Below are 27,869 nucleotides of genomic sequence, written 5' to 3'. Positions count from 1 at the left end.
ACTAAAATACTAGATACTAGAGTATACCCACTTCTCTAGGCACAGCTGCCAGTGTATGAATCAAAATGACCTTGGTGACCCCCTGAATACTCCTCTGTCACCACCAGCACGCTAAAGTTTTCAGATATCATGTCAAATATTTTCATTTACCATAGACTTGTAAAACTAATGACATTCCCATCAGGCTCAGCTGTACGTGTTTAGCGATAATTTGCAAGGTCACATGCTAAAATGGTAAACATTATCCTCGTTAAACATCTGCATGTACGTTAGAATGCTAACATATAATTTTAGCACAATGCTTTGCATGGATGTAAAGTCTTTGTCGTGGTGACCACAGTTGCTAATACTGATGTTAGCATTTAGCTCTTTTTTTTTCCTTTTTAATGCTCAGACAAAGAAAGAAAAGTAATACTCTAATACTGAGTGGGTGCAATAAATAACAAGGTCCATAATGGAGGAAGGTCCTTTAACTACAAATTTAAAGATCTACAAATCCATGACATGTTTCAACATCCTCGGTCTCCAGAGGAAAATTGTGTAATACAATAGAAAGCTCCAGAACAGCTTCTAAATGGACCCTGTGGTTAGATTGTTTTGTCAACTACTGTGTGCGCACTGTGGTAGTCGCAGAAAACCTCTCCTCTCAGCTAGATCTTGACCTCTGCCAAAACCAAACTGAGACCCTGCCCTTAAATCTTCCTGCATGCGAAGAATGCAGCGCGAGGTCCAAGTCAAACGAGAATCTTCCTCCTTGTGATCTGCAGTCGTGCAGCTGATTGGGCTCCTTCTTTTTGCCTCATTTTGTTCTGCCTCTAATAATTTCTACTTCTGCAAGTGTGCAGTTCCAGTGGTGGTTTCTCTCTCTCTAACACAGATCGGTTTTTCTGTTTTCCTCCCTCCTTCTCTCACATACATGCACAGATCCAGTGCTTCTCCTCTCTCGGCTCGTGCGGCTCCACCCACCTGCAGATAAAAGCCAAACCCTCACCAAGAGCTGCTGTTCAGCGTCTGTCCCAAACTCCTCAAAGCTTTGTGATACTTCAGCAGCAGCACACACTAAGGTAAGTGATGCGTCACCACTGGCACAGCAGGATTTGATGATGTTTTTGCTGGCATGGCCGCCATGTTTAGGCATTTTTGTTGTTGTTTTTTTTTTTTTTTGAGGAGCTTTGAAGGCCTGATCAAGCTTGTGGTTTGATTTATAATGTGTTGTGTCTGACTGCAATGCAGAATTTTCCATTTTCTCTTGGGAAAAACTGACAAACTATTTCTTGTTTGAATTTTTTGGAACAATGCACGAATAACTTTTGGGATGGCATGTGATTCAAAGGACTACATTTGAGGAAAAGAACATGGAGAGCAAAGGAAAATTGACTTCCAAAATGTTTCATAAGACATCCTACTTCACAGAGCTCACTGCTGTGAAGGCTGTGCTGACAGAAGTCTCTGCAGATAGTGTCTGACAGTTTTCCAAATGCAAAGAAACTCCAAAAGAGACACCTGGGAAGAATAACTCCGGCTTAAGCTTGTTAAAATAAATGCACGGTGCAGCATCTTGACAGGATTTAGCACCAGTTAATGGAATGTCTTGACATTTTAGAAATTTTAGTTGCATGTCTTTCAGCACAGAAGGAAAAATGTAGGCATTTTTTCATCCAAAGGTTGAAGAAGAAAAGGTTTCATTGTTAAGGGTATTGTAGTTTTAACTATTGCACATAAATATGGATAAAAGTCAGTTTTAGAAAGAGGATTTCTCTCAAGATGTTGGCTCTGAGTAATGAGTCAGAGCTGGAAAGTTTGGGCTAAATGGGCAACTTTTCTTCTACCTATCTACATACATAAATCATGCAGAAGTGAGTGTGATTTTAGATTCAGTTTGTGTCCCCTGCTGAACACGGATCCTCCACAGACATTGCAAATGAAACTTAAAGGGATGGATTAGATTCTCTGAAGTGTTGTATGAGGTACATATTGATAATCTCCCCACAGTAGATGGCAGTTTTCATGCCCCCTGTTTGGAGAAGCAGAGAGGAGTGGGGTCAGCAGTAAAACATATTTCAGCCACCGAAAAAAAGGCCTATTTAAAATAACAAGTATCAGTCTAGGTGTGTACTGTATTTAGAATGTTTTCACTGCTCTACTTTGCTGCCAGGAAGACCTTTCTGTTAGGAAACTGCTATCACTTAAAACAAATTTTGCTTGCTCCAAACCAACCAGACTCCATTGGAAATATTGTCAGTTTTACCACGCAGAACACAAGAGTTGCAGGTTTTCTACTTCCTCAGTCTGTTAGTTTGTTTGTTAATGTGTGACCTCTGTGTTAGTTCGGATTCACTGAAGTCACACAATAACACAAACAAACTAACCAATCGAAGCAGTGGTCAAACAGCAACTCTCTTTTTGCCAATGGAGATTGGCTGAGTGAGACAGAGTGGTATTTGGCACATAAAACGGCAGATTCTTGTCAGAAAAATCTGTCTGACGGCAAGATAAAACGGTGAAAACATTCTAAATATAGCATGCACCTAAACTGATATTGATTTTGTTAGGCGGGCCTGTTTTTAGGGGGCTAAAATCTGTTTTGTTACTGACCCTGTCCACAGCAGTACATTGTTTAGCTTCCTACACCATTACTCCTGCGAGGGTGTCAACCCCATCTACTCTCGGTAACACACTAAATACCTCATGCAAAACCACTTCAAATAATCCAAATTATCCCTTTTAAAATGGCTTGAATAATGCAATAGCTCTAAAAGGCATACTTCTGTCCTGAAGCTGCAAAGCAGCCAGATTTTTTGCCTCTTTATCCTCTCAGCATAACTTGATCACAGTATATCTGAGTGCACCTGCCAAGAAACAGTTGAGAATCCCTGCTTCACACTTGATGTGGATTTATCACGATGTTAAACATGTCCAGGGTGAAGCTGCTGGAGTGTTTTCTCCTGCAAATGGGTGTGAATGTGTCAGAGGAGCTGCTGTACCATATTCTGATGCAACAGAAACGTGGAAATGTGCTTCCAGTTAATGAGCTTCACAGGCCTGTCTGATGAGCCGAGGTGATAAGCTTCTTAATAAAACTTTAGATACCAGAAAGGTTGGTTTTTATGAGAGAAACTGTTAGATTTCTAGCAGCTGTTTCTAACTTTCAGCTCTTAAAGTGATCCTGTTTTTCCTCTCTTTGAGAAAAAATCTTAATTAGGGGAAAATGTGGTAACCTCACATGGTTGAGGTTGTACAAGTTGTACAATTAACTCACTGATAGGTTTTGATTACCGTAACTCTCGTAGTGTAATCCTCGGTGCACTGAAGGGACTGTTTGCCATCAGCAAAATGTTGTTATGGATTTTTGTAGTTCAGTGCTAAGCAGCAGCACCGTGGAAACACACACAACACCGTTCTGCAGATGTGAGGAGGTCAGGAAAGTTCAAATCAAGAAAATCTTCACGGTTTTGGGTTATGAAGCGGCACTTTTGGTGTGTGCCTGAGTGTTGTGGAAGAGTTTATGGATGGTTTATCCGTGGTGGTATCATGTCCGCACCAACCAGACTTCCCATGATGCGTTCATGCATTTTTGGGGGCTGTTTGTTTTGTCTGTCGATGACTACATGATTTTTCCATATTAGAAAGAGGAGATGGATTCCCAGCTTCAGCAAACATTTAGCTTATAGTCAGGAGTCTGAGTTTACTGGGAAATTTGGGTAATGATCTGGATTACACTGAATATAAAACTGTACATTTATGTTTTATGAAGCTGAGCCCAATCACTAAATTATCAGGTTAGATTTATAGCTTTTGGTCGGGGAATCGAATACATTTGTGTCATTTTTTGAGCGTACGTGTGTTTTCGTGTCCAAGGGCCTGAGGGTAGCTGGATCGTCTCATGTGAACTCTGAGTTTTGGCCCCAGACAGGCTCCACCACTCCAAGTTCTTGCTGTCCAGTAAAAGAAAAATGTTTCTTCAAAACCAATCAGCCTGTCACGAATTGACTGCACTTGCCATCTCTTTAATAAAACAGCATGTTGATACTGTAAATCCTTCACTTCTTCAAGGCAAAATGAATAAATTAGTGCAAACAGCAGGGCATCGCTCCCTTCGTAATGTCACTCAGGTAATGGACTGTTTTATTGAATATTATCAGACCATTCAGAGTTTGATTATTTGTCCTAAAAAGATTTGCGTTAGCAACATTTTTTTCATTTTGCACAGTCTAATGATTAGGAAATGTACCGATTAAAGCAACAAGCACTGGTGCATTGGTCATTGGGTTCAATGTCCACCCTAATCCTGATGTAAAGCAGGAGAGAACGCAGTTGTAAAATTGCCATACACTAATAAATTCCATTGGCATTTGAAAGGATCATAAATAAAGCTGTGACACATGGTATGTCATTCTTTAAAGTGAATTTACATGATGAGGCGAACTGGGGTTTTTTGTTTTTTGTTGCTCTGAACCATGTGTTAGTGGTCAAAGCCCTGGCAGGTGGCCTTGTGGGTAACCTGTGTAAGTGACGTAGTCTAGCAAGTTTGTTGTGGGAAGTGTACCACCAGTATCAGGCTCCTGGTTACTTTACTCAGCTGTGAGTGAGTAGATAAGCTCAGGTTTCTGCATAATGGTAACTTAGAGGTCTTTGGACGTCTGGAAAAGTGACAGGTTAGCCCCAAAGTAAGCTGGGCAGGAAATGCTAATGTTAAACTCATGCCAACACTAGTGCTGTAGCTTTACATTGTTGGCTCCATTGTTTCTGACTTTGTAATCCAGCCTAGGACTATAGTGTCTTTTTTTTAGAGTAAATCCCTGATGTTAAATACAACAACAAAGGTCTTTTATTGGGTCATTTATTGACTTTTTCATGCTGATCTGAATATTCTGGTTTATCTAGGCTAAAATTCCTGCCTTTAGTTGTTAAAAAACTCTGTTAGTTTTTGTGAAATATGTAAGCGTATTATTGATGTGTTTTCATGATTGCGTTGTAATGATTATTGTTTTAAACCAGTCGACCAGACGGAGAATGCAGCTGCCATGGTGGGAGAAATTTGCGATAAAAAATATAAAAAAAACTACATTTGTAAGCTTCTGCAGCTTAATGACAATCTTATCTGTGCCAGAACACTGTGCTCCATAAAATCCTCAGAGTCTGTAACAAATCTTCATAATATTAAAAACAAATGATATTCTGAATTTTTGTATTTTAATCCTTCTGACATGACATATATACATTTTTGACAGTGCTGCAGTAGGCATTTTTCATTTAATCTCAATTTTATTAAGTGTTTTAAGAGCTAAATTATTGTGCTTAGGTTGCAGTTGCTTGCTTCCACCATAGAGGGAGCTGGAGGCTCTAATATCAGATGTGGATGTCTCTTATAAAGTTTGTTGTGGAAGCTGCAGGAGCAAACCTGTGTCAAAGCTGCGAGCTGTAATCCCCAGGAAGGAAAATATTTTCAGGGACCGAATCAGATGCCTCTGTCAGCAGGCTGTGACTTTAGACATTTGTCCCTCTGTTAATGTCTCCTGACAGTATTTTCTGTCTCGGCCTTGTCGCAGCTCAGACTCCTTCACAGTTCTCACCTACTGGACAGGAAGTGTTTATGTCGCTCAGAGGGAATGTGTCTCTTGATCCCACAGCAGCTGCAGCTTCTGTGATTCGAGGGTCCAGACGCTTTGCCTGCTACCGTGCAGAGCAGCGCAGCCTGAGAAACGTCTCAGAATATGAAAAATGAATCACTTTCAGACTGCAATCGTGGCAATTTGGACCCATTTCTGCAAGTGATTAATGTCTCAGATGAGCTGCTTTCCTCTCTTTGTGTTGCAGTTTAGTTTCTAAACACCACTATGGAATTACAGCTTTAAATTTTGCAGATTTATTGCAAAGTATCTTATCTAAACTCCTAAGTAGACAGAGTCGTAGTTCTTATTATCCCTCGTAAATACTCCACTGCAAAAACATCTGGACAGTAGGGAAAGGGAGGATCGTATTTTTTCTCTGAGTGGCATATTTTACGGTGTGACTGTATAACACATTAAGCTCCCCGGGACTGTCGTCATATCCCATTACTGTCACCGGTCAGGCGATGCATGCATGTTTCAGCGAGCCCCAAGTGATCCCGGGCCATTTTATGATCTCAATAAATCGATATGCGTGTTAAAAAAAAAAAAAAAGCAGAAAGTTTGCAAAAACCTCCATGACTGATCACTCGTACAAGTCTGTGCATTACGTAGAGTTCACAGTGAGGAAATGCTCTGGGGAAACCATCATCAAAGTGGAATTGTTCGCAATAAACTGTAAGAACCTCTGAATTTCACCAATTACTGTTCCTCTGGAAGCCTTCATTTGCCCACTTGTACTTTATTTTTGAAGTCCTCTGCGCTGAAAGTGGAAAAGCATTCGTCTAAGAATGCTGTAAATCTTCTGAGGTATTTGTGGTCAGTTTGTAACAGTGCATTTTTGTGCCCTCATCAGATTCATTGGCAGCAGTGGAGGAAGTATTCAGATCCTTTATTCAAGTAGAAGTACCAGTAAAATGATGTAAAAATACTCATTTACATGTAAAGGTTCTGCATCCAAAAGGCTACTTAAGGCACAGAATTATTAAAAGCAAGGGATCTATGTAAATATGCAGTGCAATCTGATTCAGAATGAGTACATACTCACAAAAAACAATAAAGTTTATCAGTTCGAACATTAAATATCTTGTCTTTGCACTGCATTTGCAAATCATTGCATTTTTATTATCTAATTATTTTCATAATTATTAATCTGTCAGTTATCTTCTCGATTAATTGATTAATACTTGTTTGGTGTAGAAAATGTCAGAAAATGGTGAAAAATATCGATCAGCATTTACAAAAGTCCAAGATGACGTCCTCAAATGTCAATATTTACCAGAATATTTGACGATTCATTTAATAATTAATAATTAATCACCCAGTTTGAGAGGCAGTAGGAGCACTGGTGTTAGGGCTGTACAGTATATTAATATTGTGACAATATTGTGATATGAGACTAGATATAGACTAGATTTAAAGGCTTCGTTACAGTGAAGTGATGTAATTTATCTGAATTTACCAGACTGATGTAGCTGCTCTATTATTTATCTTTACCCACTCAGTCATTATATCCATGTTACTGATGGTTATTGTTCTAAGTTACTTTCTACCACTGTTCATTGAAAAGAGTCATAGAGAAGAAGGGAAACAACATGTGGCCTGTTGCACAGTGTGAGCTGTTCTTTTCAGATTTACACAGTACACAAAATCTGTTTATGCAGCTGCAAACAGCAGAATTCCCCACTGGAGTCTGTGGTTTAAGTATAGTATAAGCGATCAGATCTGATTATTGGCCAAACGTTGTTATTGCCTATAAAAATAATCATTCACTAGTGGAGTGTCCCTGTGAGAGCCAGTGCAAATATGAGAGAGAGCGAGAAAAAAACATGGCAAAACTGCATGAAGCTCAGGCGAAAACCTGGAAAAATCTGAAAAGCCTCACAAGTGTTTCCTTCCTGCTGAGCGAGATAGCGGAACATGTCATGTAAAATCATCTCTCTTCAGAGTAAATATGTTCAGATTCAAGAGTGCATTCTTCCCACCTTCGCTTCCCATTGCCTTTTTCCTCTCTAAACTCATGAATAACTGTAAAAACCTGGTGGTCCCGCATCACAGACACCTGCAAATCTTATCTTAGCTGTTTTGGTTAGGGCTTGAAGGTCATTACAGATGACAAGTTCCTCTGTCAATGTTCCTATCCTAACTTAAGTTAGCAGTAGTGTTAGTTAACAGTGGCTAATGTAGTTTTAGCTAACAGTAGCTGAAGGTAGTGGTCACTAACATTAGCTAACAATAGTGTTAGCTAACAGTAGCTAATGGTTGTTTTAAAAGTAGTGTTCATAAACAGTAGCTAAAGGTAGTATTAGGTAGCAGTTGCTAATGGTAGTTTTAGCAAAGTTTAGTTTAGCAAGTTTAGCAAACAGTAGTGTTCAATAAGAGTAGCTAACAGTAGTGTTCATTAACAGTAGCTAACAGAAGTGTTTACTAACAGTAGCTAAAGCTAATGTTAGCTACCTTGTTTAATCCATAGCTGCCATTGCTTTTACACGATGGATGCTGGATGGAGGAGGCTGGTGGAGACTGTGCCTGCCATCTTAGCCCATCCTTTATTTATTTCCCAGGTTAGCATTGTTAGAAATTTCCCAAAAAGAACATCTTTGGATTTCTCTAGAGATGTTACCAAAACCCACTGTTGTTTTTGCTTCATTGTTTTTCAATGTTTCAATGTGTGTTTCATTACATTAAAAAAAATAAAAACAACCATTACGAAGTTGTTTTGCTCTGCAAGACGAGAAAATTTAGTCAGTTGCTTGGTAACAAACATAAAAGTTGATAAGCAATGTTGGATTGAATATTCTCAATTTCCTAACCAGAGATAAGATAAGATAGAATTCCTAAAGTTAGTTATGATTTGCTTCTGTAATACCAAATTGGGACAAATCCTATCAAAATCTTCCTATCTTTACTTAAGACTTCAGATAAGAAGTTTTCGTAACACGGCCCCTGAAGTGCTTCCTGGTTCTGCATCACTATTAACACCGTTCACTGACACCAGATACTATGTTTTGACAGAACTCAAAGCTAATAGGAAAATAATTCTCCTCCTGCTCTCGATCTGCGCCTGAAATGAAAATTGTGGCCAGACGCTGGCTGAGTTGTGGTTCCCAGAGCTGTAGGGGAGGGAAAATCTGTCAATGAGCGGGGTTTGGAGGGAGGTGTAGGTGCAATTATGTGCATGTACGCATGTGTATGTCAAAGGTTAAAGGAGCAGTAAGCAAACACTGCGGCTGCCAACTTGAAACTCATCCGGATGCTACTTCCCTTTGTGGTTGCCTGGTTATTTGGAGCATCAGTCTGAAATGCGTTGCCACCTTAAAAATGAGGCTTTTCAATCCACCTAAAGGTCGGCTGACCTGGCGGCTGTCGACGCCTCCGAAGGCGACTCCGGCCTTCGCTCTGCAAAGAGATCGAGTAGGTGTGAAGGAATGCTGAAAAAGAGCAAAATAGTCTGGAGAGGAACTGAAGCAGACATGAACTTTCTGCTTCATTTTTCAGCTTACATTGAGAAAACTGTGCGATATTCCCTTCCCATCAAGATAGTGAGCCGTGCGGGGAAACGAAAATGTGACTTGATGATTGAGGCGGGATAAATCACCTGCTCGGAGACAGAAAGGGCAGAGAAGAAAAACAGCTTCAGCTCCAGAATATTATCAGAATATGACTTGTGGTTTGTGAGAATAATGCACGGAGGGGCTGTTGTTCCTCTGCGGATTGGACTGTAGATGGAAAAATGGCAGGCGTGATGCACAAAACCAACGTCCTGTATTAATTACACACACAAAACAACAATAAATCTAACTGCACAGAAGTGTTTTAACAGTTTTTGTCAGGATAATTTGCTTCTTTCTTGCACACTTAGCTCTCCACCCAGTCTGTGGAAAACACCAGCAAACAATACTCTCTAATAATACAAGTATTGATGGATTGAAAATCCAATTCAGAAATGGGGTTTGGCGCCCTCTGTTGACCCACCAGCCTCACTGCTGGATTCAGAAACTGCTAAGTTGGTTTCACATGCAAGGAATTTGATGAGGTTTACTGGTGCATAACAGTTGATATAGTACAAGAAAAATATAAATAAGGTGAAAGCAAGTCAGGGAGCATCAATAAAAAAATATTTAAATAATAAAAGATAATATTTGCTATATGGATGTTATTTAAATGAAAGAGCTGCACAGATTGTGCAAGATATTGATGTGCAAAAATTAAGTGTAAAGATTACAGTTCAATTCATGCCAAAGCATATTAATGCAAATTTTTATATAGTAAACAAAATAAATAATAATGACACACTGTTTCAGTTGTACCCTGGTCAACTCTGCTCTCTGTGCTGCAGGTCAGTCTGTGTGGACTTACCTCCGCTGTCAGGTTGTGTTCACTCAGTCTGTGTTTAGTCAGGGTTTTTTGTCAGACACTGTGGTCCAGTAGGTTGCCGTTTTGTTGGCTCTGTCCAATAATCTGTATTTTTCCTTTTTTGCTCATTATAATTTGGTGATTCTTTGAGCGCGTGTGTCCTGAGGCCGACGTGGTTGTGGTGTAATGATCGGGGACGTTGACGGTTCACCTTGCTTCAGGACAAGTTGGCAGAGTGAACTCTTTTGTGGGTTCAACTCCTTGCAGCACAGGGCTGTGTAAGAAAATGAGAATGGGTCGCTTGTTTTAATATGATTCCAAAAACTACGGGTTCATTTTTGGATATCTAATAGAGGATGTTGGTCTCACAGTGTGCAGACTGTGCTAGAATGTCTATAAAAGTGATAACTTAACATCAACTGCAGACAAATACAGGCAGGGAATCATTTTACATTGTATATTTAAGATATAAGCAGTGATACAACTAATTGTTTTGTCTATAAAATGTCATAAAAATGTAAAAACTGCTCCTCATCCTAACCTAGACTTCAAGGTGATCTCTACAAATTGCTTATTTTAACCCCCTTCAGGATGATTCAAGATATTTTCTGCACCCAGTCTGGATTTATTTCACAATAATGACCTGGTCGCTGTATATTATCCCTTACATATGTGTGTATATATAGGATATATATGTATATATACATAGGATGACAAGCAGGAAATGGGCCGCAGGTAGGAATCAAACCAGCAGCCGCTGCAGAGGACCAACAGCCTCAGTACATGGGGAGCACATTCTATAGGGGTGCCCTGAAAGCAGGAATTTTGAGGAATTTTTGGTCCATAAAATGTCAGTAAAGGTTGTTAAATGTTGATCAGTATTTCCCAAAGCCTAGGATGACGGCCTCAAATATTTTGTTTTGTCCACAAACCAAAGATACTCGGTTTACTGTCACAGAGGACGAAAGAAACCACAAAATATTCCCAATTGAGTAGCTGAAATCAGATATTTTGGACATTTTTTCCTTAAAATGATCCAAAACGATTAATCATTACCAAAATAGTTGGCCATTAATTTAACAGCTGGCAACTGATTTATTAATTGCAGGAAGAAAAGCAGTAGATCTTCATATCTGGAGCTGGAAGCAGAAATTCGGAGGCATTTTTCTGTCCATAAAATGTCAAAAAAAGTTTGTAGAAGGTTGAGCAGTGTTTCCCAAAACCCAAGCTGACGTCCTCAAATGTCTTGTTTTGTCCACAGCTCTGAGGTACTCAGTTTATTGTCACAGAGGACTAAACAAACCAGAAAATATTCACATTTGAGAGGCTGGAAAATCATTTCATCATTCATTTAATCGACTAATTGATGCAGCTCAGTTTGAAGAAAAGTAGGCAATCTTCACATTTGAACCTGGAAGCAGGTATTTTGGGGCATTTTTGCTTGAAAAATTGATCAAAAATGTGAATTAAATGTATTACTTTGACCTCAGGAAACCTCCTGTGACTCGCCTGCAGAAATCAGACAGATAGTCGCCCAAGAGAATCAGTGCAGAGGTGGAGTGTTTTTCTTATAACGGTTAGGTAACAACAACTCACACACACATGCAAATAGTCACACACACACACAGGTGCGTTCCCCAGATGTTGTCTTGGCGCTTGTGCCTCCTTCTGTCAGCTGATCGTTGCATTCCTGTGTGTGTGTACGAGGGTTTTCACACTGCGCTGACACAAGAGTTACACGATTTTTGCATTATTTTGAAAGGTCTGCGGTCCAAAGTGTCAAGAAGGCTCGTTCGTCAAAAAAGTTACCAAACACACACACACAAAAAAAATACAGTTTCAGCAACAGCTGATAAAAAAAGAGGAGTGGAGCCGGTAAAAGAGAACAACATCTGTATTGTTCTTGGGTTTGCTGTGCTGTAGATCAGGTGATACAGCAGCAGGGCCAGTGATTGTCGGGTTGGTGGTTCAATCACACGGCTGTTTGCACCGAACTGCAGTGTGCATGGGTAGAATTTCTGAACAAAAGCATACGCCAAAGTTTTAATTAAATTTGATCAGTTTGTATTCGGATACTAGAACTTTTTCCTTCATTAAAGTCACTTCTTACTGAGCAGATTTTTAACTTTTAGATGCACAGGTGATGGAACCTACACTCTTCAATGAGTCAGTGGTGGAAAGTGACTAGGCACATTTACTTCTCTGTAAGTATTTTGAAGTATTTACTCTTTTATACTTATGCTACATGATAATTCAGGCGGAACTATTACTTTTTTTACTTTTTACTCCACTACATTTACTTGACAGCATTAATTACTTGTTACTTTGTAGCTTTAGATTAATAATACAAAATATATGGCAGTATATGTAATAAAAACACATATGTTATTCTGCATTTTGAGTACTTTTACGTTTTGTACTTTATAGTTTGATGCAAATACTTTACTGTTACTTTCCAATCCTGCCTATAGCTTTCAGTAAAACTTTGAATGGAGAACTTTCACAACTGCTAGAGTATTTATACATTGTAGTACTACTACATGTAATATCTGAGTACCTCTTCCACCTCTTTTGGTATAAAAATAGTGCAAAAGATGGTTCATTTGGAATCATAATACAATTTGTTAGCACATGACTGTAAATCGTTGCAGCGTGCTCTGAGGTGTCTTCATTTAGGCCTGTTGACAGTTGGTCCTGCGGCGCTGTTCGCTGCCTGCTCTCACTGTAAGAAAGACCCTCTGCAATCTGTTTAAAACACAAAAGCCAGCCCTGACCACAAGCAATTAAGACTGGCACCCGTATCTGTAAGCAATGACATGCCTCTGTTCCTCACGGTTTGTTTATCGAGCGGTAGAGTCCCCCCATCTGGAATCGGTCAGCAGAGGAACACAGGGGAGAAATGGAAATTTGATTATTTTCAAAGCCAAGCTGGAGGTGATAAAAGACTTGTGGCTCATCACCAAGCGCAGCCGGCTGTGGTTGTTCGAGTTGGCCCGGAGGTTCAGAGGCACCAGCATCCACTCTGGAGCGGGAGATCTTTGTTGCATGGGATTGTCATCAAGCGAGGGGGAGTGGAGGTGTCTGAGGAGTTTTCATCAAAGTGGAGTTCACGCACGAGTCGGAATCCTGCATAAATAAGCGAGAATGTTGTCTGAAAAATGTTCGTTCTTTGTTGTTGAGATGCGAGGAGTGTACAGCAGGATTTAAGGATGTGGGGAGTTGGAGTGGGATTATGAGATTTTTGTTCCTGTCAGTAACAGTGCAAAAGAAATTTTATGTTTTCCAGCTGCCAATAATTCACGATCAATATGTATTTTGTCATGTGTTCATATCTATGATGTATGATAAGTCTGTATTAAAGACACCAATACAAAATCATGTGTCGGGAGTCTCAAAACCTTCTCAAGATAAATAAAAAATCAATCTTTTTATCTAGTCCGTAAACACTCAAGAGAGTTGTGGCTCCCTGTCTGCAAAGGTCAAACCTGCAGAAACTTCAAGATAAATTAATCTTTCATTTCCTCTGTTAATCTCAAAAAGGTCTTCCAAGGAAGTGATCACACCAAGCCAAGACAAGAAACGCAGATAAAACCCACAAATTTTACTCAATGATTGAAGCTCAGATCAAACGGGATTTTGAGAGTCTGCATCGTGATGTGTTTGAGAGCGAAACAGGAAAGACAGGTGGGACATAACAAAGGCAGGACTTTGATTTGAATGTTAAAAAGTTTGTAAGTGATTCTAGTGAAATATAGCTGATTGTTGAGTCTAATTCTCAGGTCGTCAATACGCTTTGGGTTGTGGGAGGTTTTGTTACCTTTGGACAGAGCCAGACTAGCTGTTTCCCCGTTTCCAGTTTTTATGCTAAGCTAAGCTAAAAGACTGGTAGTGTTAGCTTCATATTTAGCATACAGACATGAGATTGGTGGCAATATTCTCATCTAACTCTTGGCAAAAAAAAGTGAATAACTTTGTTTCACACAAGAGACCAAAAGTGCAGTTTCCCCATTTATTTCTGCAGAATGCCAGATGAGCTGCAGAGGATATTGAGTCATCTGTGGTGGTCCTGCTGTTTTTCAGTGTTTTTTCTTTGTTTGTTCTACATTTCTCTCTCTTCTGCTGCATCCCATTATTTAAAATTACTCTCCAAATAGATTGAAAGAAATCTTAAAATCATACCTCATACTGTAACTAACTGTCAAAACTTTCACTAAAAAAACCTGTGAATGGTTTTATTTCACATTGTTGGCCATTGACCATGGTATAAGCGGCTACTCATTGATTATCCCTTGCTTAGTCCTTGCCCTGGAATATTTTGAAACAGGGTCCCACGTCATCGCAGACCTTCAGTCTCTCCAGATGTAGTGTGTTCGCCATTTCTCCCATCCACAAATTGAAGTGGGCAACCTCTTTGAAATGACCGTTCCAAGCAAAACAGCCTTTCTTCGTACTTATTAGCAGAAGATAAGGAGTTCCCAGTGCTTCCCAAAAGCAAAAAACAATGAAAGATGCTTTTCCAATATGACTGGCTGTTGCATGAAGATCAGAAATCATATGGAATTTCCTCTTCCACTTCAAATAGCTCAACAAATCTTGACCCATCACTGCATGTTTCCTGATCAATACGTTATAATTGAAACCTTATGGTTGCGCTGGAAAAAGCAGCCCCCCTGTTAAATCCCCTGAACAGGCCTGTGATTAAACCACCTGACCCCAAGCAGCTACACGAGAACTTCACTGCAGCCTGTGTGCTGGAAAACAGAAATAAACCAGAACCGGATGATTGAGGGAAAAAAACCTGTATTTGTTGTGTTGAAATGTCGTACTCAAAGCTAAACACGCAGACAGTGTAATGTCCTGATAATTCAATACTTTTCCCAGCTTCAGTCTGTGGTCCAGACACCCATTACACTGTCTGGAAACCCAAAGATGACTGATGATATGGACCTTCTGTAATCAAAGCCTCTCTCTTCAAAGTAATTGGTAGCTACGTTGGAGTAAATAGCGTATTTGCTTTCACTTGTAAGAAGCACTCAGGCGTAATGCTCCAATGGAAATATTATAAGTACAAATACCATGAAATTGTTCCAGTTGTTTCAACCGCTGTTATTCAAAAACAAACACCATGTTTGTGTATTTAGCTGAGCTGAGATTCTTCGCTGGCAGCCGGACGCAAAAACACATAAAAAATGAATGTTTGTGGTGCTGTTAATACTTTATTATTCCTCCTTTTTTATTTTGACTCAGTTCTCACAAAGTTCAATCAAAACATTTCACACAAAATGCTCTACTCCTGAAGTTTAATTAAGGGCTCAAAAATGGGAATTAAATCAGTAAACTTAATATTTAAGAACTTAGTGTTTGATATTTTTTTAGTTTATGTATAGCCAGATGTGAAGTTGGCGGCTTAAAATCAATAACCAGAGATAAGAGGGTGTTTTTTTTATTGATTTTAGTTGAACATGACCATGGTCAATATAAGTCTTCCTCTTAATTCCTATACCTGTTGTCTGAGAGAAAAATTAAATTGAGTAAAACTGAGCAGAGAGAAAATCTGATAATTAAAACTTCAAGTCCATTACAGACCAGTGATTCATAAAGAAAAAACTGGCCTGGCAGAAAGTTTTCACTTCTATTATGCATACAGTCGATGCATTTAAGTGGACCAAGTGTTTTTCACCACTGTAGTTGTATGAAGTTCACAAGCAGTAACCATGGACTCTCAGAGACATTCAAGTGAATAAGTAATTTATTTGTTCAGTTGTCTCCAGTTTTAATTGCTTGGATCTGTGTGAAAAATGTCAAACAACACACTCCGGTTTGAGTTTATGTTTTTTTCATGTTTAAATGGGAGACTGAATTGGCCTTGAACGTTGTGCTCCTGCTCCCAAAATCGAGATACAAGAAGATCTTGGCTGATAAAAATGTTAATACATTAATCCTGAATGCCCACAATGCACCGGAAGGTTTTGATAAGACTTTGAAAAGACTTCAGCTCAAAAAACGAAGATCTGTCATAAGCTACAGAGTTGTAAGTCACGGACTAACTTGCATACAGATTTTACCACTCGTCAGACTGTTTCACTCTCGGCTTTGCCTCACAGACTCGTACAGAATCCTCTCTCATGCTAGAGAAGTCTGTCAGGGCTGCATGAAACCTAATCTCTGTAAGATTACCCAAAGATTCTGCACATCAATTCAGACTACGTGTGTGCATAATTGCTGGCAAGGGACAAGATATTGATATTAGAAGTGTTCTTGTTCTATTTTTAGTTTGAGTAGTATTGACCAATCACACTTGAGGAGGCTTTGGTTCAGTGTAGGTGCAGACGAGATTTGTCTACCAAATATTTTAGACAATTATTTATCTGCAAACACATGCAGATTTGTGTTTATGGAGATTAGCCTCTTTATGCAATGTGAAAGTGTCCGAACTGATTCTATTCAGTGTGATTGATAACTTGTGTGCGAAGCCAAAATAAGAAAATATTGTCTCAGAACACAGCAGAATGTCTGGGGAAGAGAAATAGACCTGTCTTTAGCTCAGACACAGTGGTTAATACATCCTTAACCCTTAAACATGTGTCTCAGACAGATGCAGCTCTGCCAAAAGCTGCATCCAACTCCCCAAATGAGCTCCGTTCCTACCGCTGCTCGTCCAGTAAATGGATTGGACGTGTTTTTGTCTGCTGCTGCGTCTCTGTTAGCCATGAAGACTGATGTATCCTTGGAGGTCGGAGGGAACATGTGTTTCAAAGCACCGCTCTGTCGTCCTCTGTTTTGCTGACTTGTTGTTTTATGGAGGTCGTCTCGTTTCCTCGCCAAGCATATGTTCCTTCTTTGTGTGCAGAGAATAGGTTGCATTGTGGGAGCACACGGGGTTTAGACTACAGCGGTGATCAGTTTTAACATCGCCATGTGTGAAATCATGTTCAATTTAGGAGATCAATACGTGAGGATCAATCCCTTGCTGCTTTTATATCTGAAAAAGATGTTTAGCAAATTAGCTCCAGTACTGGGGGTTAGGAAACCTAAAAAGCATCTTCAGTCCGGCTGTAAGTGGCATTAAAATACTTAAATGACCAAATTGTGTCTGTTGACAAGCTGTTTTCAATTAAGTTTTTAAATTGGAACGTCTCACTGACCCAATTTCTTCACAAAACATTCATTATTTGACAACTCTGTGTAACTCTGTGGCAGCTGGTGATTAGAGCAAGATCCTGTTAAAGGATACTTTTTGCTGTTATTTTACTACAGCAGTTTATATTTATTTATTTCAAGATTGTAAATTTACTTTCCTGTTTTCTCTACTATATTATATTTCTGTTTCTACAGAGGGAACTGAGGAAAAAGGCAGCACTCATTTTTATATAGTATATATATTTATATTTATATATAGTATATATGGCAGCAGAGAGCTAAGCTTCGTTTTAAAAGGACAAATTATGCAATCAACAGAGCACCCTGGAAGGACATGCACAAGACAGATGAGACAGACAAAAAAATATCAAATTAAAAAGAAACATATACTGTATATATAAAATATTACAAAGAACAGATAAGTGAGACAAAAATATTTCTAAAAATCATACAAGTAGAATATATAGATCGATATAAAAAACAAACAAAAAAATTAAATTAAATTAAGTTAAATTAATATAAAAATAAGAATAATATCTGATTATAAGATAATAATAAAAAAATATCTGAAAAATAAGAAATAAATTAAATAAAACAAAGCAATATAGTATCATGGCTGTTTTAAATGCATCTTTAGCATATGATGTGATGTGATAAATAAAAAATAATAAATAATATAATATCAGCATCTTTTTTTTATGTATTACTATCTTGCACATTTCAAGTATTCTGTGAACTTTTACACTTTCAGGTACCTTTACTGTCTCAGAAAAAAATCACTGTATATGGTTTATTGTTGTCACAATCATTATTATTATTATTAGTTACAGTGACCCTTAAAGGAATGAAAACAAGGGTGTTTTTAGTTGAACAAATGCTTGTTATAGTTTCACAAACTTTAGTCCTGATATTCATGGGACTTGATATAATAATTTTCTAAATAACACTACATTAGAATTCAATATCGTAACTAAGGAAATGTAAAAAGTATGACAGCTGCCAATTTTAATACCACTGTTTATTGTGACAAAAAACTGTATGGCTTTTTCATTTAAATAACACATTTTTAACATTTTATTCTCAATCTTCTGTTATGTCTCTTGACTTGCAGTACTTGCTTTTTATTTTTCTTCATATTTTTCCATTTAGTATGTTTGTTGTTATGCACCAGTCACCACGGCAAATTCCTTGTATTTATAAACCTGCTTTGCAAACAAGCAGAGGTCAGAGGCAGTGGGTACACACTTCATTATGTAGACAGTGTCTGCAGGCTCTGTCCATGGTGCTGGATCTATACATTATATAATAGTTTCTTTTACCTTGAGAGTCCTCTAAATTTAGTCAGATGTGTGTGACAGGGAAGAAAAGTGGATTAAACATGATCATTATGTCTTTTATATGAGGTTTTATCTCATATACACTATAGCCTGAGACTTCTCAGGAAGTTTCATGCTGATACTTAGCTCCAGACAAGCTGCAAAGATACAGTTTTATGATATTGCTGTTCTGATACATTTATTTTTAATACCCCCGTCCCTCCCTACATTCCTCAGGGAAAGAGGTGTGTCTCAGCATAACTGTATCAAGGCCAAAATATGTCTACCAGGTGGAGATGGCAGCGCAGTGTTACAAACCCCAGGCTTCTGCGAAAGGTCACCACCTGACATTCATCCAACCTGACATTCATATTTTCACAGGGCCCAGCAGGACTGCAGCGAACACCTGGCTGGATACCGTGCATGGCCACCGTCCCACTCATGCCTTGGACAAGACCCAGAAAAGCAGCGTAAAAGTTGAGGGGAAGTGGAAGAGAAACCAGACGAAGGAGGTGCAGCCGGCCAGAGGGAACGACGACCTTCGTTTTGAGAGGAGGAAAAAATCTGAAAGTAAGAGAACTTGTTGTTTCGCAACCACCAAAGAAATTTTCAAGTAGTGACTGTTCAAACTTCTCACAAGAATTTAACCAAATATTTAGAAAAACTTAGGTCATTTTATTCAACTCATCATTTCAAATTCTGAAGTGTAATGAAAATATAATTGTTAGTGTTGAATCTCCTGAAAATATGAGCTAAATGTTGTTTAAAGCCCCTTTACACTTAAAAAATAACCATTATTAATACATTTCAAATGTTTGTTGACAGTAAAGTAGCTATTAAAATTGAATAAATTAATCAGTTACCCAATATTTAAGATATTTAATTTCAAAGACAATCAGCTTTAAACTCAGTAATGGCAAAAAGAGACAGGGGCAGTTAAAACACACTCAATTCCTCCTATCAGAAACAAGCGAGAGTGATGACCCTTGACAGTGTGCACATGCTCAGCATGACTCTGTCTATATCTGTGGAACAGGAGCACGATCATTCCACCTCAGCAGAAGTCTAAAAGTTACTTTTTGGATTGACAGTATTGTACTTCTGCTGTCTAAAGTTCAGATGGATTACATCCATTTTATCTCTAGGTTATTGGGTAAAAATTAACTTGAACAAACCGTGCTAACACAGGTGCTGCAGATGAGATTTTATCATGGCTGCAAGACTGTAACACTGTCTGTCTGGGGTTGAAATACTTTTCTGACAGAAAGTGACAATATATCACTACATTTAAATGTAGGATTACTTAAAATCTAGTTACCTGACTCCTGGTAACCACAAGAAAATGGATGGATGGAAAATCTAGTCACTGTTAGAATAGTTGTGCAGTCAAACAGAAATAGCCTTTTGCTTTGAATGTATATGATGGCTGACATCTAAAAGAATTTCCACTTTACAGAACAATAAATAACATTACGAGAATTGTGTTATTAATTAGTGCACACATATGTGTTTCTAATATCAAAAAATGACTAGTGTTTTTCAAGTAGTCTGTGAGTTTTTAAGGGAAGTGTAGCCCTAACAAAGTTACAATTGCCCCCAGTCTCCCCTAATGGTTTGATTAAAACCCTGAAAATATCATACATTAATGCTGTTTCTTCAGTAGAAGCTACTGCCCTGTTTACTATGATTATTTTGCACTTTTAAGTTCATACACTATAACATTCACCTTCTGATGTCTACTTTTTGTTGCTTTCTTTCATGCCATGTTATCAGTAACATAGTTTGTGCAGATGAATGTGTGCTAAAAATATTCTACTTAGTTTACTTTTTTTTTTTTAAGATAATTGCTCAGAAAAAATGTAAGCAAGTCTTATTTCCATTATTCCAGCTCTTCAAAAACTTTGATCTCTTTTGGACTGTTTCAGGACACACAAATACCTCAGCGGAGGAAAACATACATTCACCCATCGCCGTTTATTTTCACACCGTGCTCTTGGCAGCACTTAGCCGATCTCTTTAGCGCAGACATGTTTAAAGGATTAAGGATTATGTTCAAAAGTGACCACGTCCCCTGTGGGGCCTCTTAATTACGATATATGTTTTAGCAGCGTGTGCTCCGTGTAATTCACCTCAAGGATATGAGACTCAGAGGCTTTTACACAGCAGGTTTGAATAGATGTGTAAACAAGAGGAAGGAAGGACGAGAGGCAGTGGAGTTTTTGTTTCTTTTTTGGTTTTTCCGCAGTGGGTTTCATAAGACCCGGTGTGCTGGCTTTTGAAATCATTTCTGGACTCAGCTGCAAGAGGGAAGAGCACAGCCTGCTGGTCATGGACTGACATGGCAGTATATCATAGTGGTGTAAGGAGCAGATTTCATACTGCAGGACTCCTGGATGATAAATGATTAATATGAGCGACTCCTTTTAGTGATTAGAATGAGAGACTTTGTCAAAATAATGATTATTTTGGGCACTATCTCATTATTTGACTTGCTAATCCATTATTTTGAAATAGTGTGCTTGTTTTGAGAAATTTTCTCATTAATTACAAAAAGTTTCTCATTATTATGACCTACAGGATCTGTTTTATTTTTGTTTTTCAATCAGGCTAACAAAGCAGCCCAGATGATGTTAACTGGGCACTTGTCATGTGCATATCTAGTCAGTGTTGATGGCTCTTGGAGCTGTGCCAGCAGTGCCAAAATATACCAGGATGTATGAAATCTGTTGATAAGTTTTAGGAACATCCTACTAAGCGACTGACAAACAAATAACTACATTCATGGAGTGGCATTAAAGAGGCTGATTTTGGGTTTAGTGAGCTGTAAGGAGATCTGTCTACAGACAGTTACATTTTTACTTATTTTCTTCTCCCCTGCAGAAAATGGTGGCTGTACCCCTCCATTTGTACCTACTCGTCACAGCGTTACAGCTGTGTTTACTACAACTGGCTCATGGTGGGGCATATTATGGACACAAACAGCCGCCTCAACAGCACCAGCCCTTGCCACAGTACAATGAAGGGTATCCTCAGCAACAGTTTATGGGGAACGAGATGCCACACCTGCCTTATGGCAAAGAAGTGCCATTACTGCCTCAGTATGGGAAAGAGCTTCCTCAGCTGCCTTTGCAAATGGGCAAAGAGAGGCCACTGACTGATAGCAAAGGTAAGGTCAACTTCTTATTGGGAAATTCCTGTCAAATACTTGGTATAATAATACTTTTACTTAATGTTTGATTAAATAAAAGGGCAATCCTAGTAGTTTTTGACCTTCTAATGACTACAACAATTTAACAAATATGTATTCTGTTCTGACACATTACTGGTTGTTTTTATTAAATAATTTAAAGGGTAACTTTGGTATTTTTCAACCTGGACCCTATTTTCCCCAATTTTTGTGTTTGTGTGACTAATGTGGATGACAGCTTTTGAAATTGATCCAGTATTGAAGGTGGGTGCTGCAGCCAGCAGAAAGGAAACTGAGTTATTATGTAAACCCTCAGGACAAACGCATACCATCAAAGTATGCCCACTAAAAGGACCTGTTTTTGCCCCTAACAGCCTCAGATTGTTATTCTAAGCATCTGGCAACATTATGGAAAGGATCTCTACTGAGATGTCATTATTGTTATCTTTAAACCCGACAGAAACAAAATAAAACTTGCCACAAATGTCTTGCTCGTCCTTTGCTTCAACAATCCACAGTTCTGGTTGGGTCAAAGTAAACCTGTAATTCACTAAGTGAGATGATAAAATATCAGGAGAGGAGTGAGAGGGGGGTTGAATATCAGAGAGGCAGTGGTTAGGAACAGGGCCAGGATATTTTCACATCTAGCTTGGTAAATTAATTATTTTGACGGTGCACAGCTACACAAGGATTATGTTATAGCTCAGTTCTGCCGGCTGCAGTGCTCTCCCTCAATACTGGACCAGTGTCAAAAATTATTGTCCCCTTTAGTTATTTTAGCCATTTTTACACAAAGTTCCTGCAATATTGATTCAACGAAGGCTTGCTTTTAATCCAGTTGTATATTTACACTTTATCACCATCACTGCAAATACTGAGTGGGCTGGCATAAGCCACAAACCTAACCATGGCAGAAATTTCACAGTGGCAACGATGGCCATGGCTGCCATGCCCTCTCAGTTTAGCTTTATGCCCCTCAAAAAGTTCTATGCTCTGTGGCCACAGTGGCCATGATGTTTCGCCCCCACACTCAGACAATACAGTTTGTCTTTTGCTGCGATTCTGATTGGGCAACATCAAATGAAACGCTCTGCATATAACCAGAGGTGGATTAGATTTGGAGCCTGGTATGAGTCGCTGGAAACCCACCAGGCTATTTAAGTGTGATAACTTACAGCAGAAAGAGAGAGCATGCAAGAGAGAAAGTGCTCCCATAAGCATGAGAAAGGGAGCGTGTGAATACAGACAGAAGTGTTGATGTGATATAAATTTTCTTTAATCATGAAGCCTAAGGATACTCCACAATTCTCTGATTTACACTGTGGGCTGGAGTCACTGTACATCGACAAACAGCTAGATCTGGGTTATACATGCTCCTCTCCTCTATGAGATGTCTTTCATTGTGCTGCTAACCATGATGCACTGGCTCTCTCTATGGAAGCCCATTACTATCAATGTAATGAAAAAAGAAGATCATGTAAAATATTATAAAGAGAAACATTCTCAAAATAATGACTATATATATCAAAATAATGTACACATAAGTTAAATTCATTGTTATTTGGCTTGCTGCTCTGGCATTTGACCTTTGTGCCTTCAGATATTGACAACACCAAAGGTCGTTACCCACATTTAGATGTTCATGTCAACTCAGTGACCAAATAAATCAGATCATATCAGGAGTAAATGCAATGCATTTTCTTGATCAGTGCTGATTAATTTTGTGAATATCCACCTCTACTGACCAAATGTTCCCCCTTTATTTACAGGACAAACATTCCCCAGAGGAGCTAAAGGTCCACCTCCACCTGGTCCTGGTGTAGAAGGTCTCAGAGAGGGTCCACAGGGAGTTCAGGGCCCCCCAGGACCAACAGGACCGCCAGGACCTCAAGGACCACCTGGGCTACCAGGCCAGGGATTGCCAGGGTTGCCAGGAAAGCCAGGGCCTCCTGGCCCACAGGGCTATCCAGGAATCGGAAAACCTGGCATGCCAGGATTACCGGGAAAACCTGGAACACCTGGAATACCGGGATTAAAAGGTGACCTTGGTCCGGGTGGTGCTGAAGGACCGACTGGACTTCCTGGGCCTCCAGGGCTGCCAGGCCCCCCTGGACTCCCTGGGATTTCAAAACCAGGAGCTCAGGGGCTACCCGGGCAGACAGGTCATCTAGGGGAGCCTGGCCAGAAAGGTCTACCTGGGCTTCCTGGTCCTCCAGGCCTCAAGGGAGACAAAGGACTTGGTCTGCCTGGTTTGCCGGGTTTGAAAGGACCTAATGGACCACCAGGTCCACCTGGACAAGTGGGCATCCCTGGGGTTGGTAAACCTGGTCTGAATGGTCTCCCTGGACAGCCAGGAATACCAGGGAAACCTGGTCCTTCTGGAGAGCCAGGACTGGCAGGGCAACCTGGTGAACCAGGTCCACCAGGACCACCAGGCTTGCCAGGAATTGGAAAACCAGGAAAAGATGGTTTCAGAGGGCAACCAGGGATCTCTGGAGGGAAAGGGGAACCAGGCCCTCCTGGTTTACCAGGGGGTCCAGGATTACCAGGCTATGGTAAACCAGGGTTTCCAGGACCCAAGGGTCACAAGGGACATGCTGGCCTCCCTGGACCTCCAGGCCTAAAAGGTGATAAAGGTCATGGGGGGCTTCCTGGGGTCATTGGTCCCACTGGTCCAAGTGGTATGCCTGGCCCACCTGGTCCAATAGGGCCTCCTGGTAGTCTTGGCTTCCCAGGTCAAAAAGGAGAGGATGGTGTTGGGGGACCACAAGGATATCCAGGAATGAAGGGTGACATAGGACCTCCAGGCCTTCCAGGACAGCCAGGTTTACCAGGAGCAGGTGGACAACCAGGACCAAGAGGTTTTCAAGGGCCCATTGGCCCCAAAGGAGAACCTGGTATTAGGGGTTTACCTGGTGCCCCTGGGGGTGGAGGCCTACCTGGACCAAGAGGCGAGGCAGGACAACCTGGAGACAAAGGCCAACAGGGACCACAGGGTATTCCAGGGCTTACAGGACCAGGGGGGCCAATTGGACCTCCTGGGCTGCCAGGACCAAAGGGTGAAACAGGTTTGCCTGGCAAACCTGGATATCCTGGTGAGGGAAAGCCAGGACTCCCTGGTCACATTGGTCCTCAAGGTAACCCTGGCCCAAGTGGCCCTGCTGGACTTCCAGGGCAACCAGGACCACCTGGACCCCCTGGTCCTCCAGGACTTCCTGCTACATCTCCTGACCTTGGACAGATCCTCCCTGTGACTGGCCCATACAATGGCCAAAAACAAGGTTACAAGAAGAATGGAGGTGACATTGGTGGAACTGCCTTAGAGATGCCTGCATTCACAGCTAAGCTCACAAATCCATTCCCTCCTGTTGGCTCTCCTATCATTTTTGACAAGCTCCTGCACAATGGCAATCAGGACTACAATCCCCAAACTGGCATTTTCACTTGTAGCGTACCAGGGATCTACTACTTTGCTTACCATGTCCACTGCAAAGGAGGTAATGTGTGGGTGGCACTAATGAAGAATGATGAGCCAGTAATGTATACATATGATGAATACAAAAAGGGCTTGCTGGATCAGGCATCAGGGAGTGCTGTGCTGCCATTACGAAAAGGAGACACTGTGCATTTACAGCTGCCATCTGACCAGGCTGCAGGACTTTATGCTGGTCAGTATGTCCACTCCACATTTTCTGGATACTTACTGTACCCAATGTAAGAAATGTGTATAAACCATTGGCTGTGTAAAGATGGACAGTGCATCTCCACTTCCTCCCACTATACTATACAAAAATGAAGCCAAAATATCCCAGATTCAAGCACTGCCATCTGGTGATGTCATTTGGAGCCAGAGCCAGTGCAGTAGTGATCGGGTTGAAGACATGATGTTGAGTTCCAGCCCATATACCCGCCTGACTCTCATGATGTGAAGCCCCATATTTATGAGAAGAGTTTATGTGTCCTCTCAGACTACAAAACACACCTTCTTTATTACATGGCACACCCACTTCGCTACATGACACACTGAGATAACTTCCTGGATTGATGTACAAATCTGAAATCAAACAAGATCTATTCCTCAACCAACACATTTGTATTTTGTTCCTAAACCTGCTCAGGTGTTTTTTGTGCCCAAACTTAACTGAGCTGTGTTTTTGCCAAAACTGCATGAAGCATGTCCTGTAGTACTTACTTTTTATAGTATCAAATAACTAAATAAAACCAAACTTACCAGAGAAAGGAACACTAGAACATCAGTGTGATAAGAACTACCTAAAATGACAGAGATGGTCTTTGGGAAAAATTTATTTTAATTGTACTGTAAGTTTTTAGCTTGCCCTCCCCTCTGCTAAAATGGAGGGGGTGGGATTTATAACCAAAACTGCAGCCAGCCACCAGGGGGCAATAAAGATGCTTTGGCTTCACTTTTGGGGAGCTGTCATTTTGTCCATCTTTATATACGTCAATGGTATAAAGAAAGGTGACATTAATGACATATTGATGGTAAATTTTACCATGTTTATGGTAAAACTACTGCAGTCTCAAAGGTACAGTGTAGGTCAAGTTGAATGGTTTACAAGTGGTGGGAGAATATTCTTTTCAGTGGCAACATACATCGTTGTATTTATAAACATCAATGGAGCCTCAGTCATTGACTATGATATGTGAGAAGCAAAGTTTCTCATAAGGGTTCTGGGTAGTGGCTTGCAGAGATTAAAAAGCACTACCCAATGTCTCAGTTGTCATAATTCTTGTATGTTTACATTGTGCATTTATTCTTATATCCGTCCACACGCAATATATCATGACATGGCTGGAAAAATTACTGGAACAATAAGGCTTTGTGTTGCAGAATTGTATTCAGTTTTCACTACTTTTTGCTTTACAGTTATATACTGTATACTGGGCACATAAGAACCTATTAGTTTCAATGTACAATGCATTTACTCACAGCTATCATTACATAATGTTGGGCTATGTATTTGGGGTCGTCATACAGTTAATAAGTTATTGTTAGTTTTGTTAGGTTATTTGAAAATTAAGCTGAATAATACAACAAAATTTTAAGATTTTTTTTACATATTCATCAGATAGCAAAATAACCATTTGGGTGATTGATTTAAATCAAATTTCATACCAATTCTCAGTCCAGAACAGAACCTAAAAATTGCTTACAGTTTGGCAGTTGAACTATGATTTGGTTCTTTTCGTCTGACCATTTGATGTCACGATTTGTCTTGTTTTGTTTGTAATAAATATTAATTCTTTGAAAGGTTTTTGTCAGTATTCTCTGTAATTTATTTGTTTGACTACTGATTACTTGGGATTGTGTTCATTTGTGTGTTGACAGTAAATGACGGAATTCTTTCAAAAATACAGAACACAGCATACACAAATATTCAAAACTATGTTCATGCTCATACCCATTCATTCCACCATGTGTCAGTTGTTTTTTTGTTTTTTTTTGTACTTTATTTCTTCAAACTGTGGATGTGCAATTTAGTTTTACTTTTCTCTTTCTTTTTTTCTTCACTTTGGACAATGGTGCACAGCATTAAATGGGAAACTGTGCCTAATGTATGTGAATTTTGATCTTTGTTGCTTTGATTGGTTAGATAATGGTTTAATAAAGAAAGAAAAATACTTGCATTGACTTGATTTTCATTATCGTTACACGAGCGCTTTAGATTATATCTACCTGCTACATACAGTGGACATTATCCCATCATAAATTACTTATAAAATTTTTCACAAATGTTTGATCCAGCTCATTGTGTGAAGGACTGCCAACAAGATTGTTCAATTCTCAAGTCATTTCTTGCATTTTGAAGGCCACTGACCAAAGCAAGGACTCTTAAGTAGCAAAAAAGGATGTTTAGGTATCTGGTGAAATGACTCACGATGTAATGGGATTATTGGAAGATTCGAGCTTGTGGGTTCAAAACATTTGTTGATTCCACACATTTTGAAAGGGCATGTACAAAAGAAAAAGTGAAAATCTCTAAGAGTGTTCAGATATGTGTGAGACATTAGCTGGGGGGGCTAAAGTAAATTTCCACTCTCCCTGCTTCTGCTCCACTCTACCTGCCAGCCACTCCCACCTCATCAGCCCAACTCTAACCACCTGCAAGCTCAGCTGCAGCTCATCCCCAATCAGCCCAGTATAAAGCCTCTCCAGCACTCTCACTCCTTCCCAGACCATTCTTCTGTATTCCCTGAAAGACTCTCCAGCCGGTTTTCCTGGATCGTTTTCCTGGATCG

General features: G+C 39.8%; 1 protein-coding gene across 2 annotated transcripts; it reads left to right on the top strand.

Moving 5' to 3' along the window:
- Positions 1 to 809: 809 nt before the first annotated feature.
- Positions 810 to 27,249, top strand: LOC146304577 (uncharacterized). 2 transcript variants are annotated; one of them, XM_084713721.1, is made up of 4 exons: positions 810 to 1,064; positions 18,803 to 18,991; positions 21,302 to 21,587; positions 23,378 to 27,249. In XM_084713721.1, the coding sequence occupies exons 3-4, from the start codon at positions 21,305 to 21,307 to the stop codon at positions 25,324 to 25,326; spliced, it is 2,232 nt and encodes a 743-aa protein (XP_084569847.1). In that variant the 5' UTR covers positions 810 to 1,064; positions 18,803 to 18,991; positions 21,302 to 21,304; the 3' UTR covers positions 25,327 to 27,249. The 2 variants fall into 2 exon arrangements, with proteins under 2 accessions (XP_084569847.1, XP_084569848.1); XM_084713722.1 differs by lacking the exon at positions 810 to 1,064 and having other exon boundaries at positions 18,510 to 18,991.
- The last annotated feature ends 620 nt before the right edge of the window (positions 27,250 to 27,869 follow it).

This window comes from Lutjanus erythropterus, chromosome 24 (assembly GCF_056507025.1).
Source record: "Lutjanus erythropterus isolate fLutEry1 chromosome 24, fLutEry1.hap2, whole genome shotgun sequence".
Lineage (NCBI taxonomy): Eukaryota > Metazoa > Chordata > Actinopteri > Lutjaniformes > Lutjanidae > Lutjanus > Lutjanus erythropterus.
The sequence above is the reverse complement of the archived record's forward strand: the minus strand, read 5'-3'. Positions and strand labels throughout refer to the sequence as shown.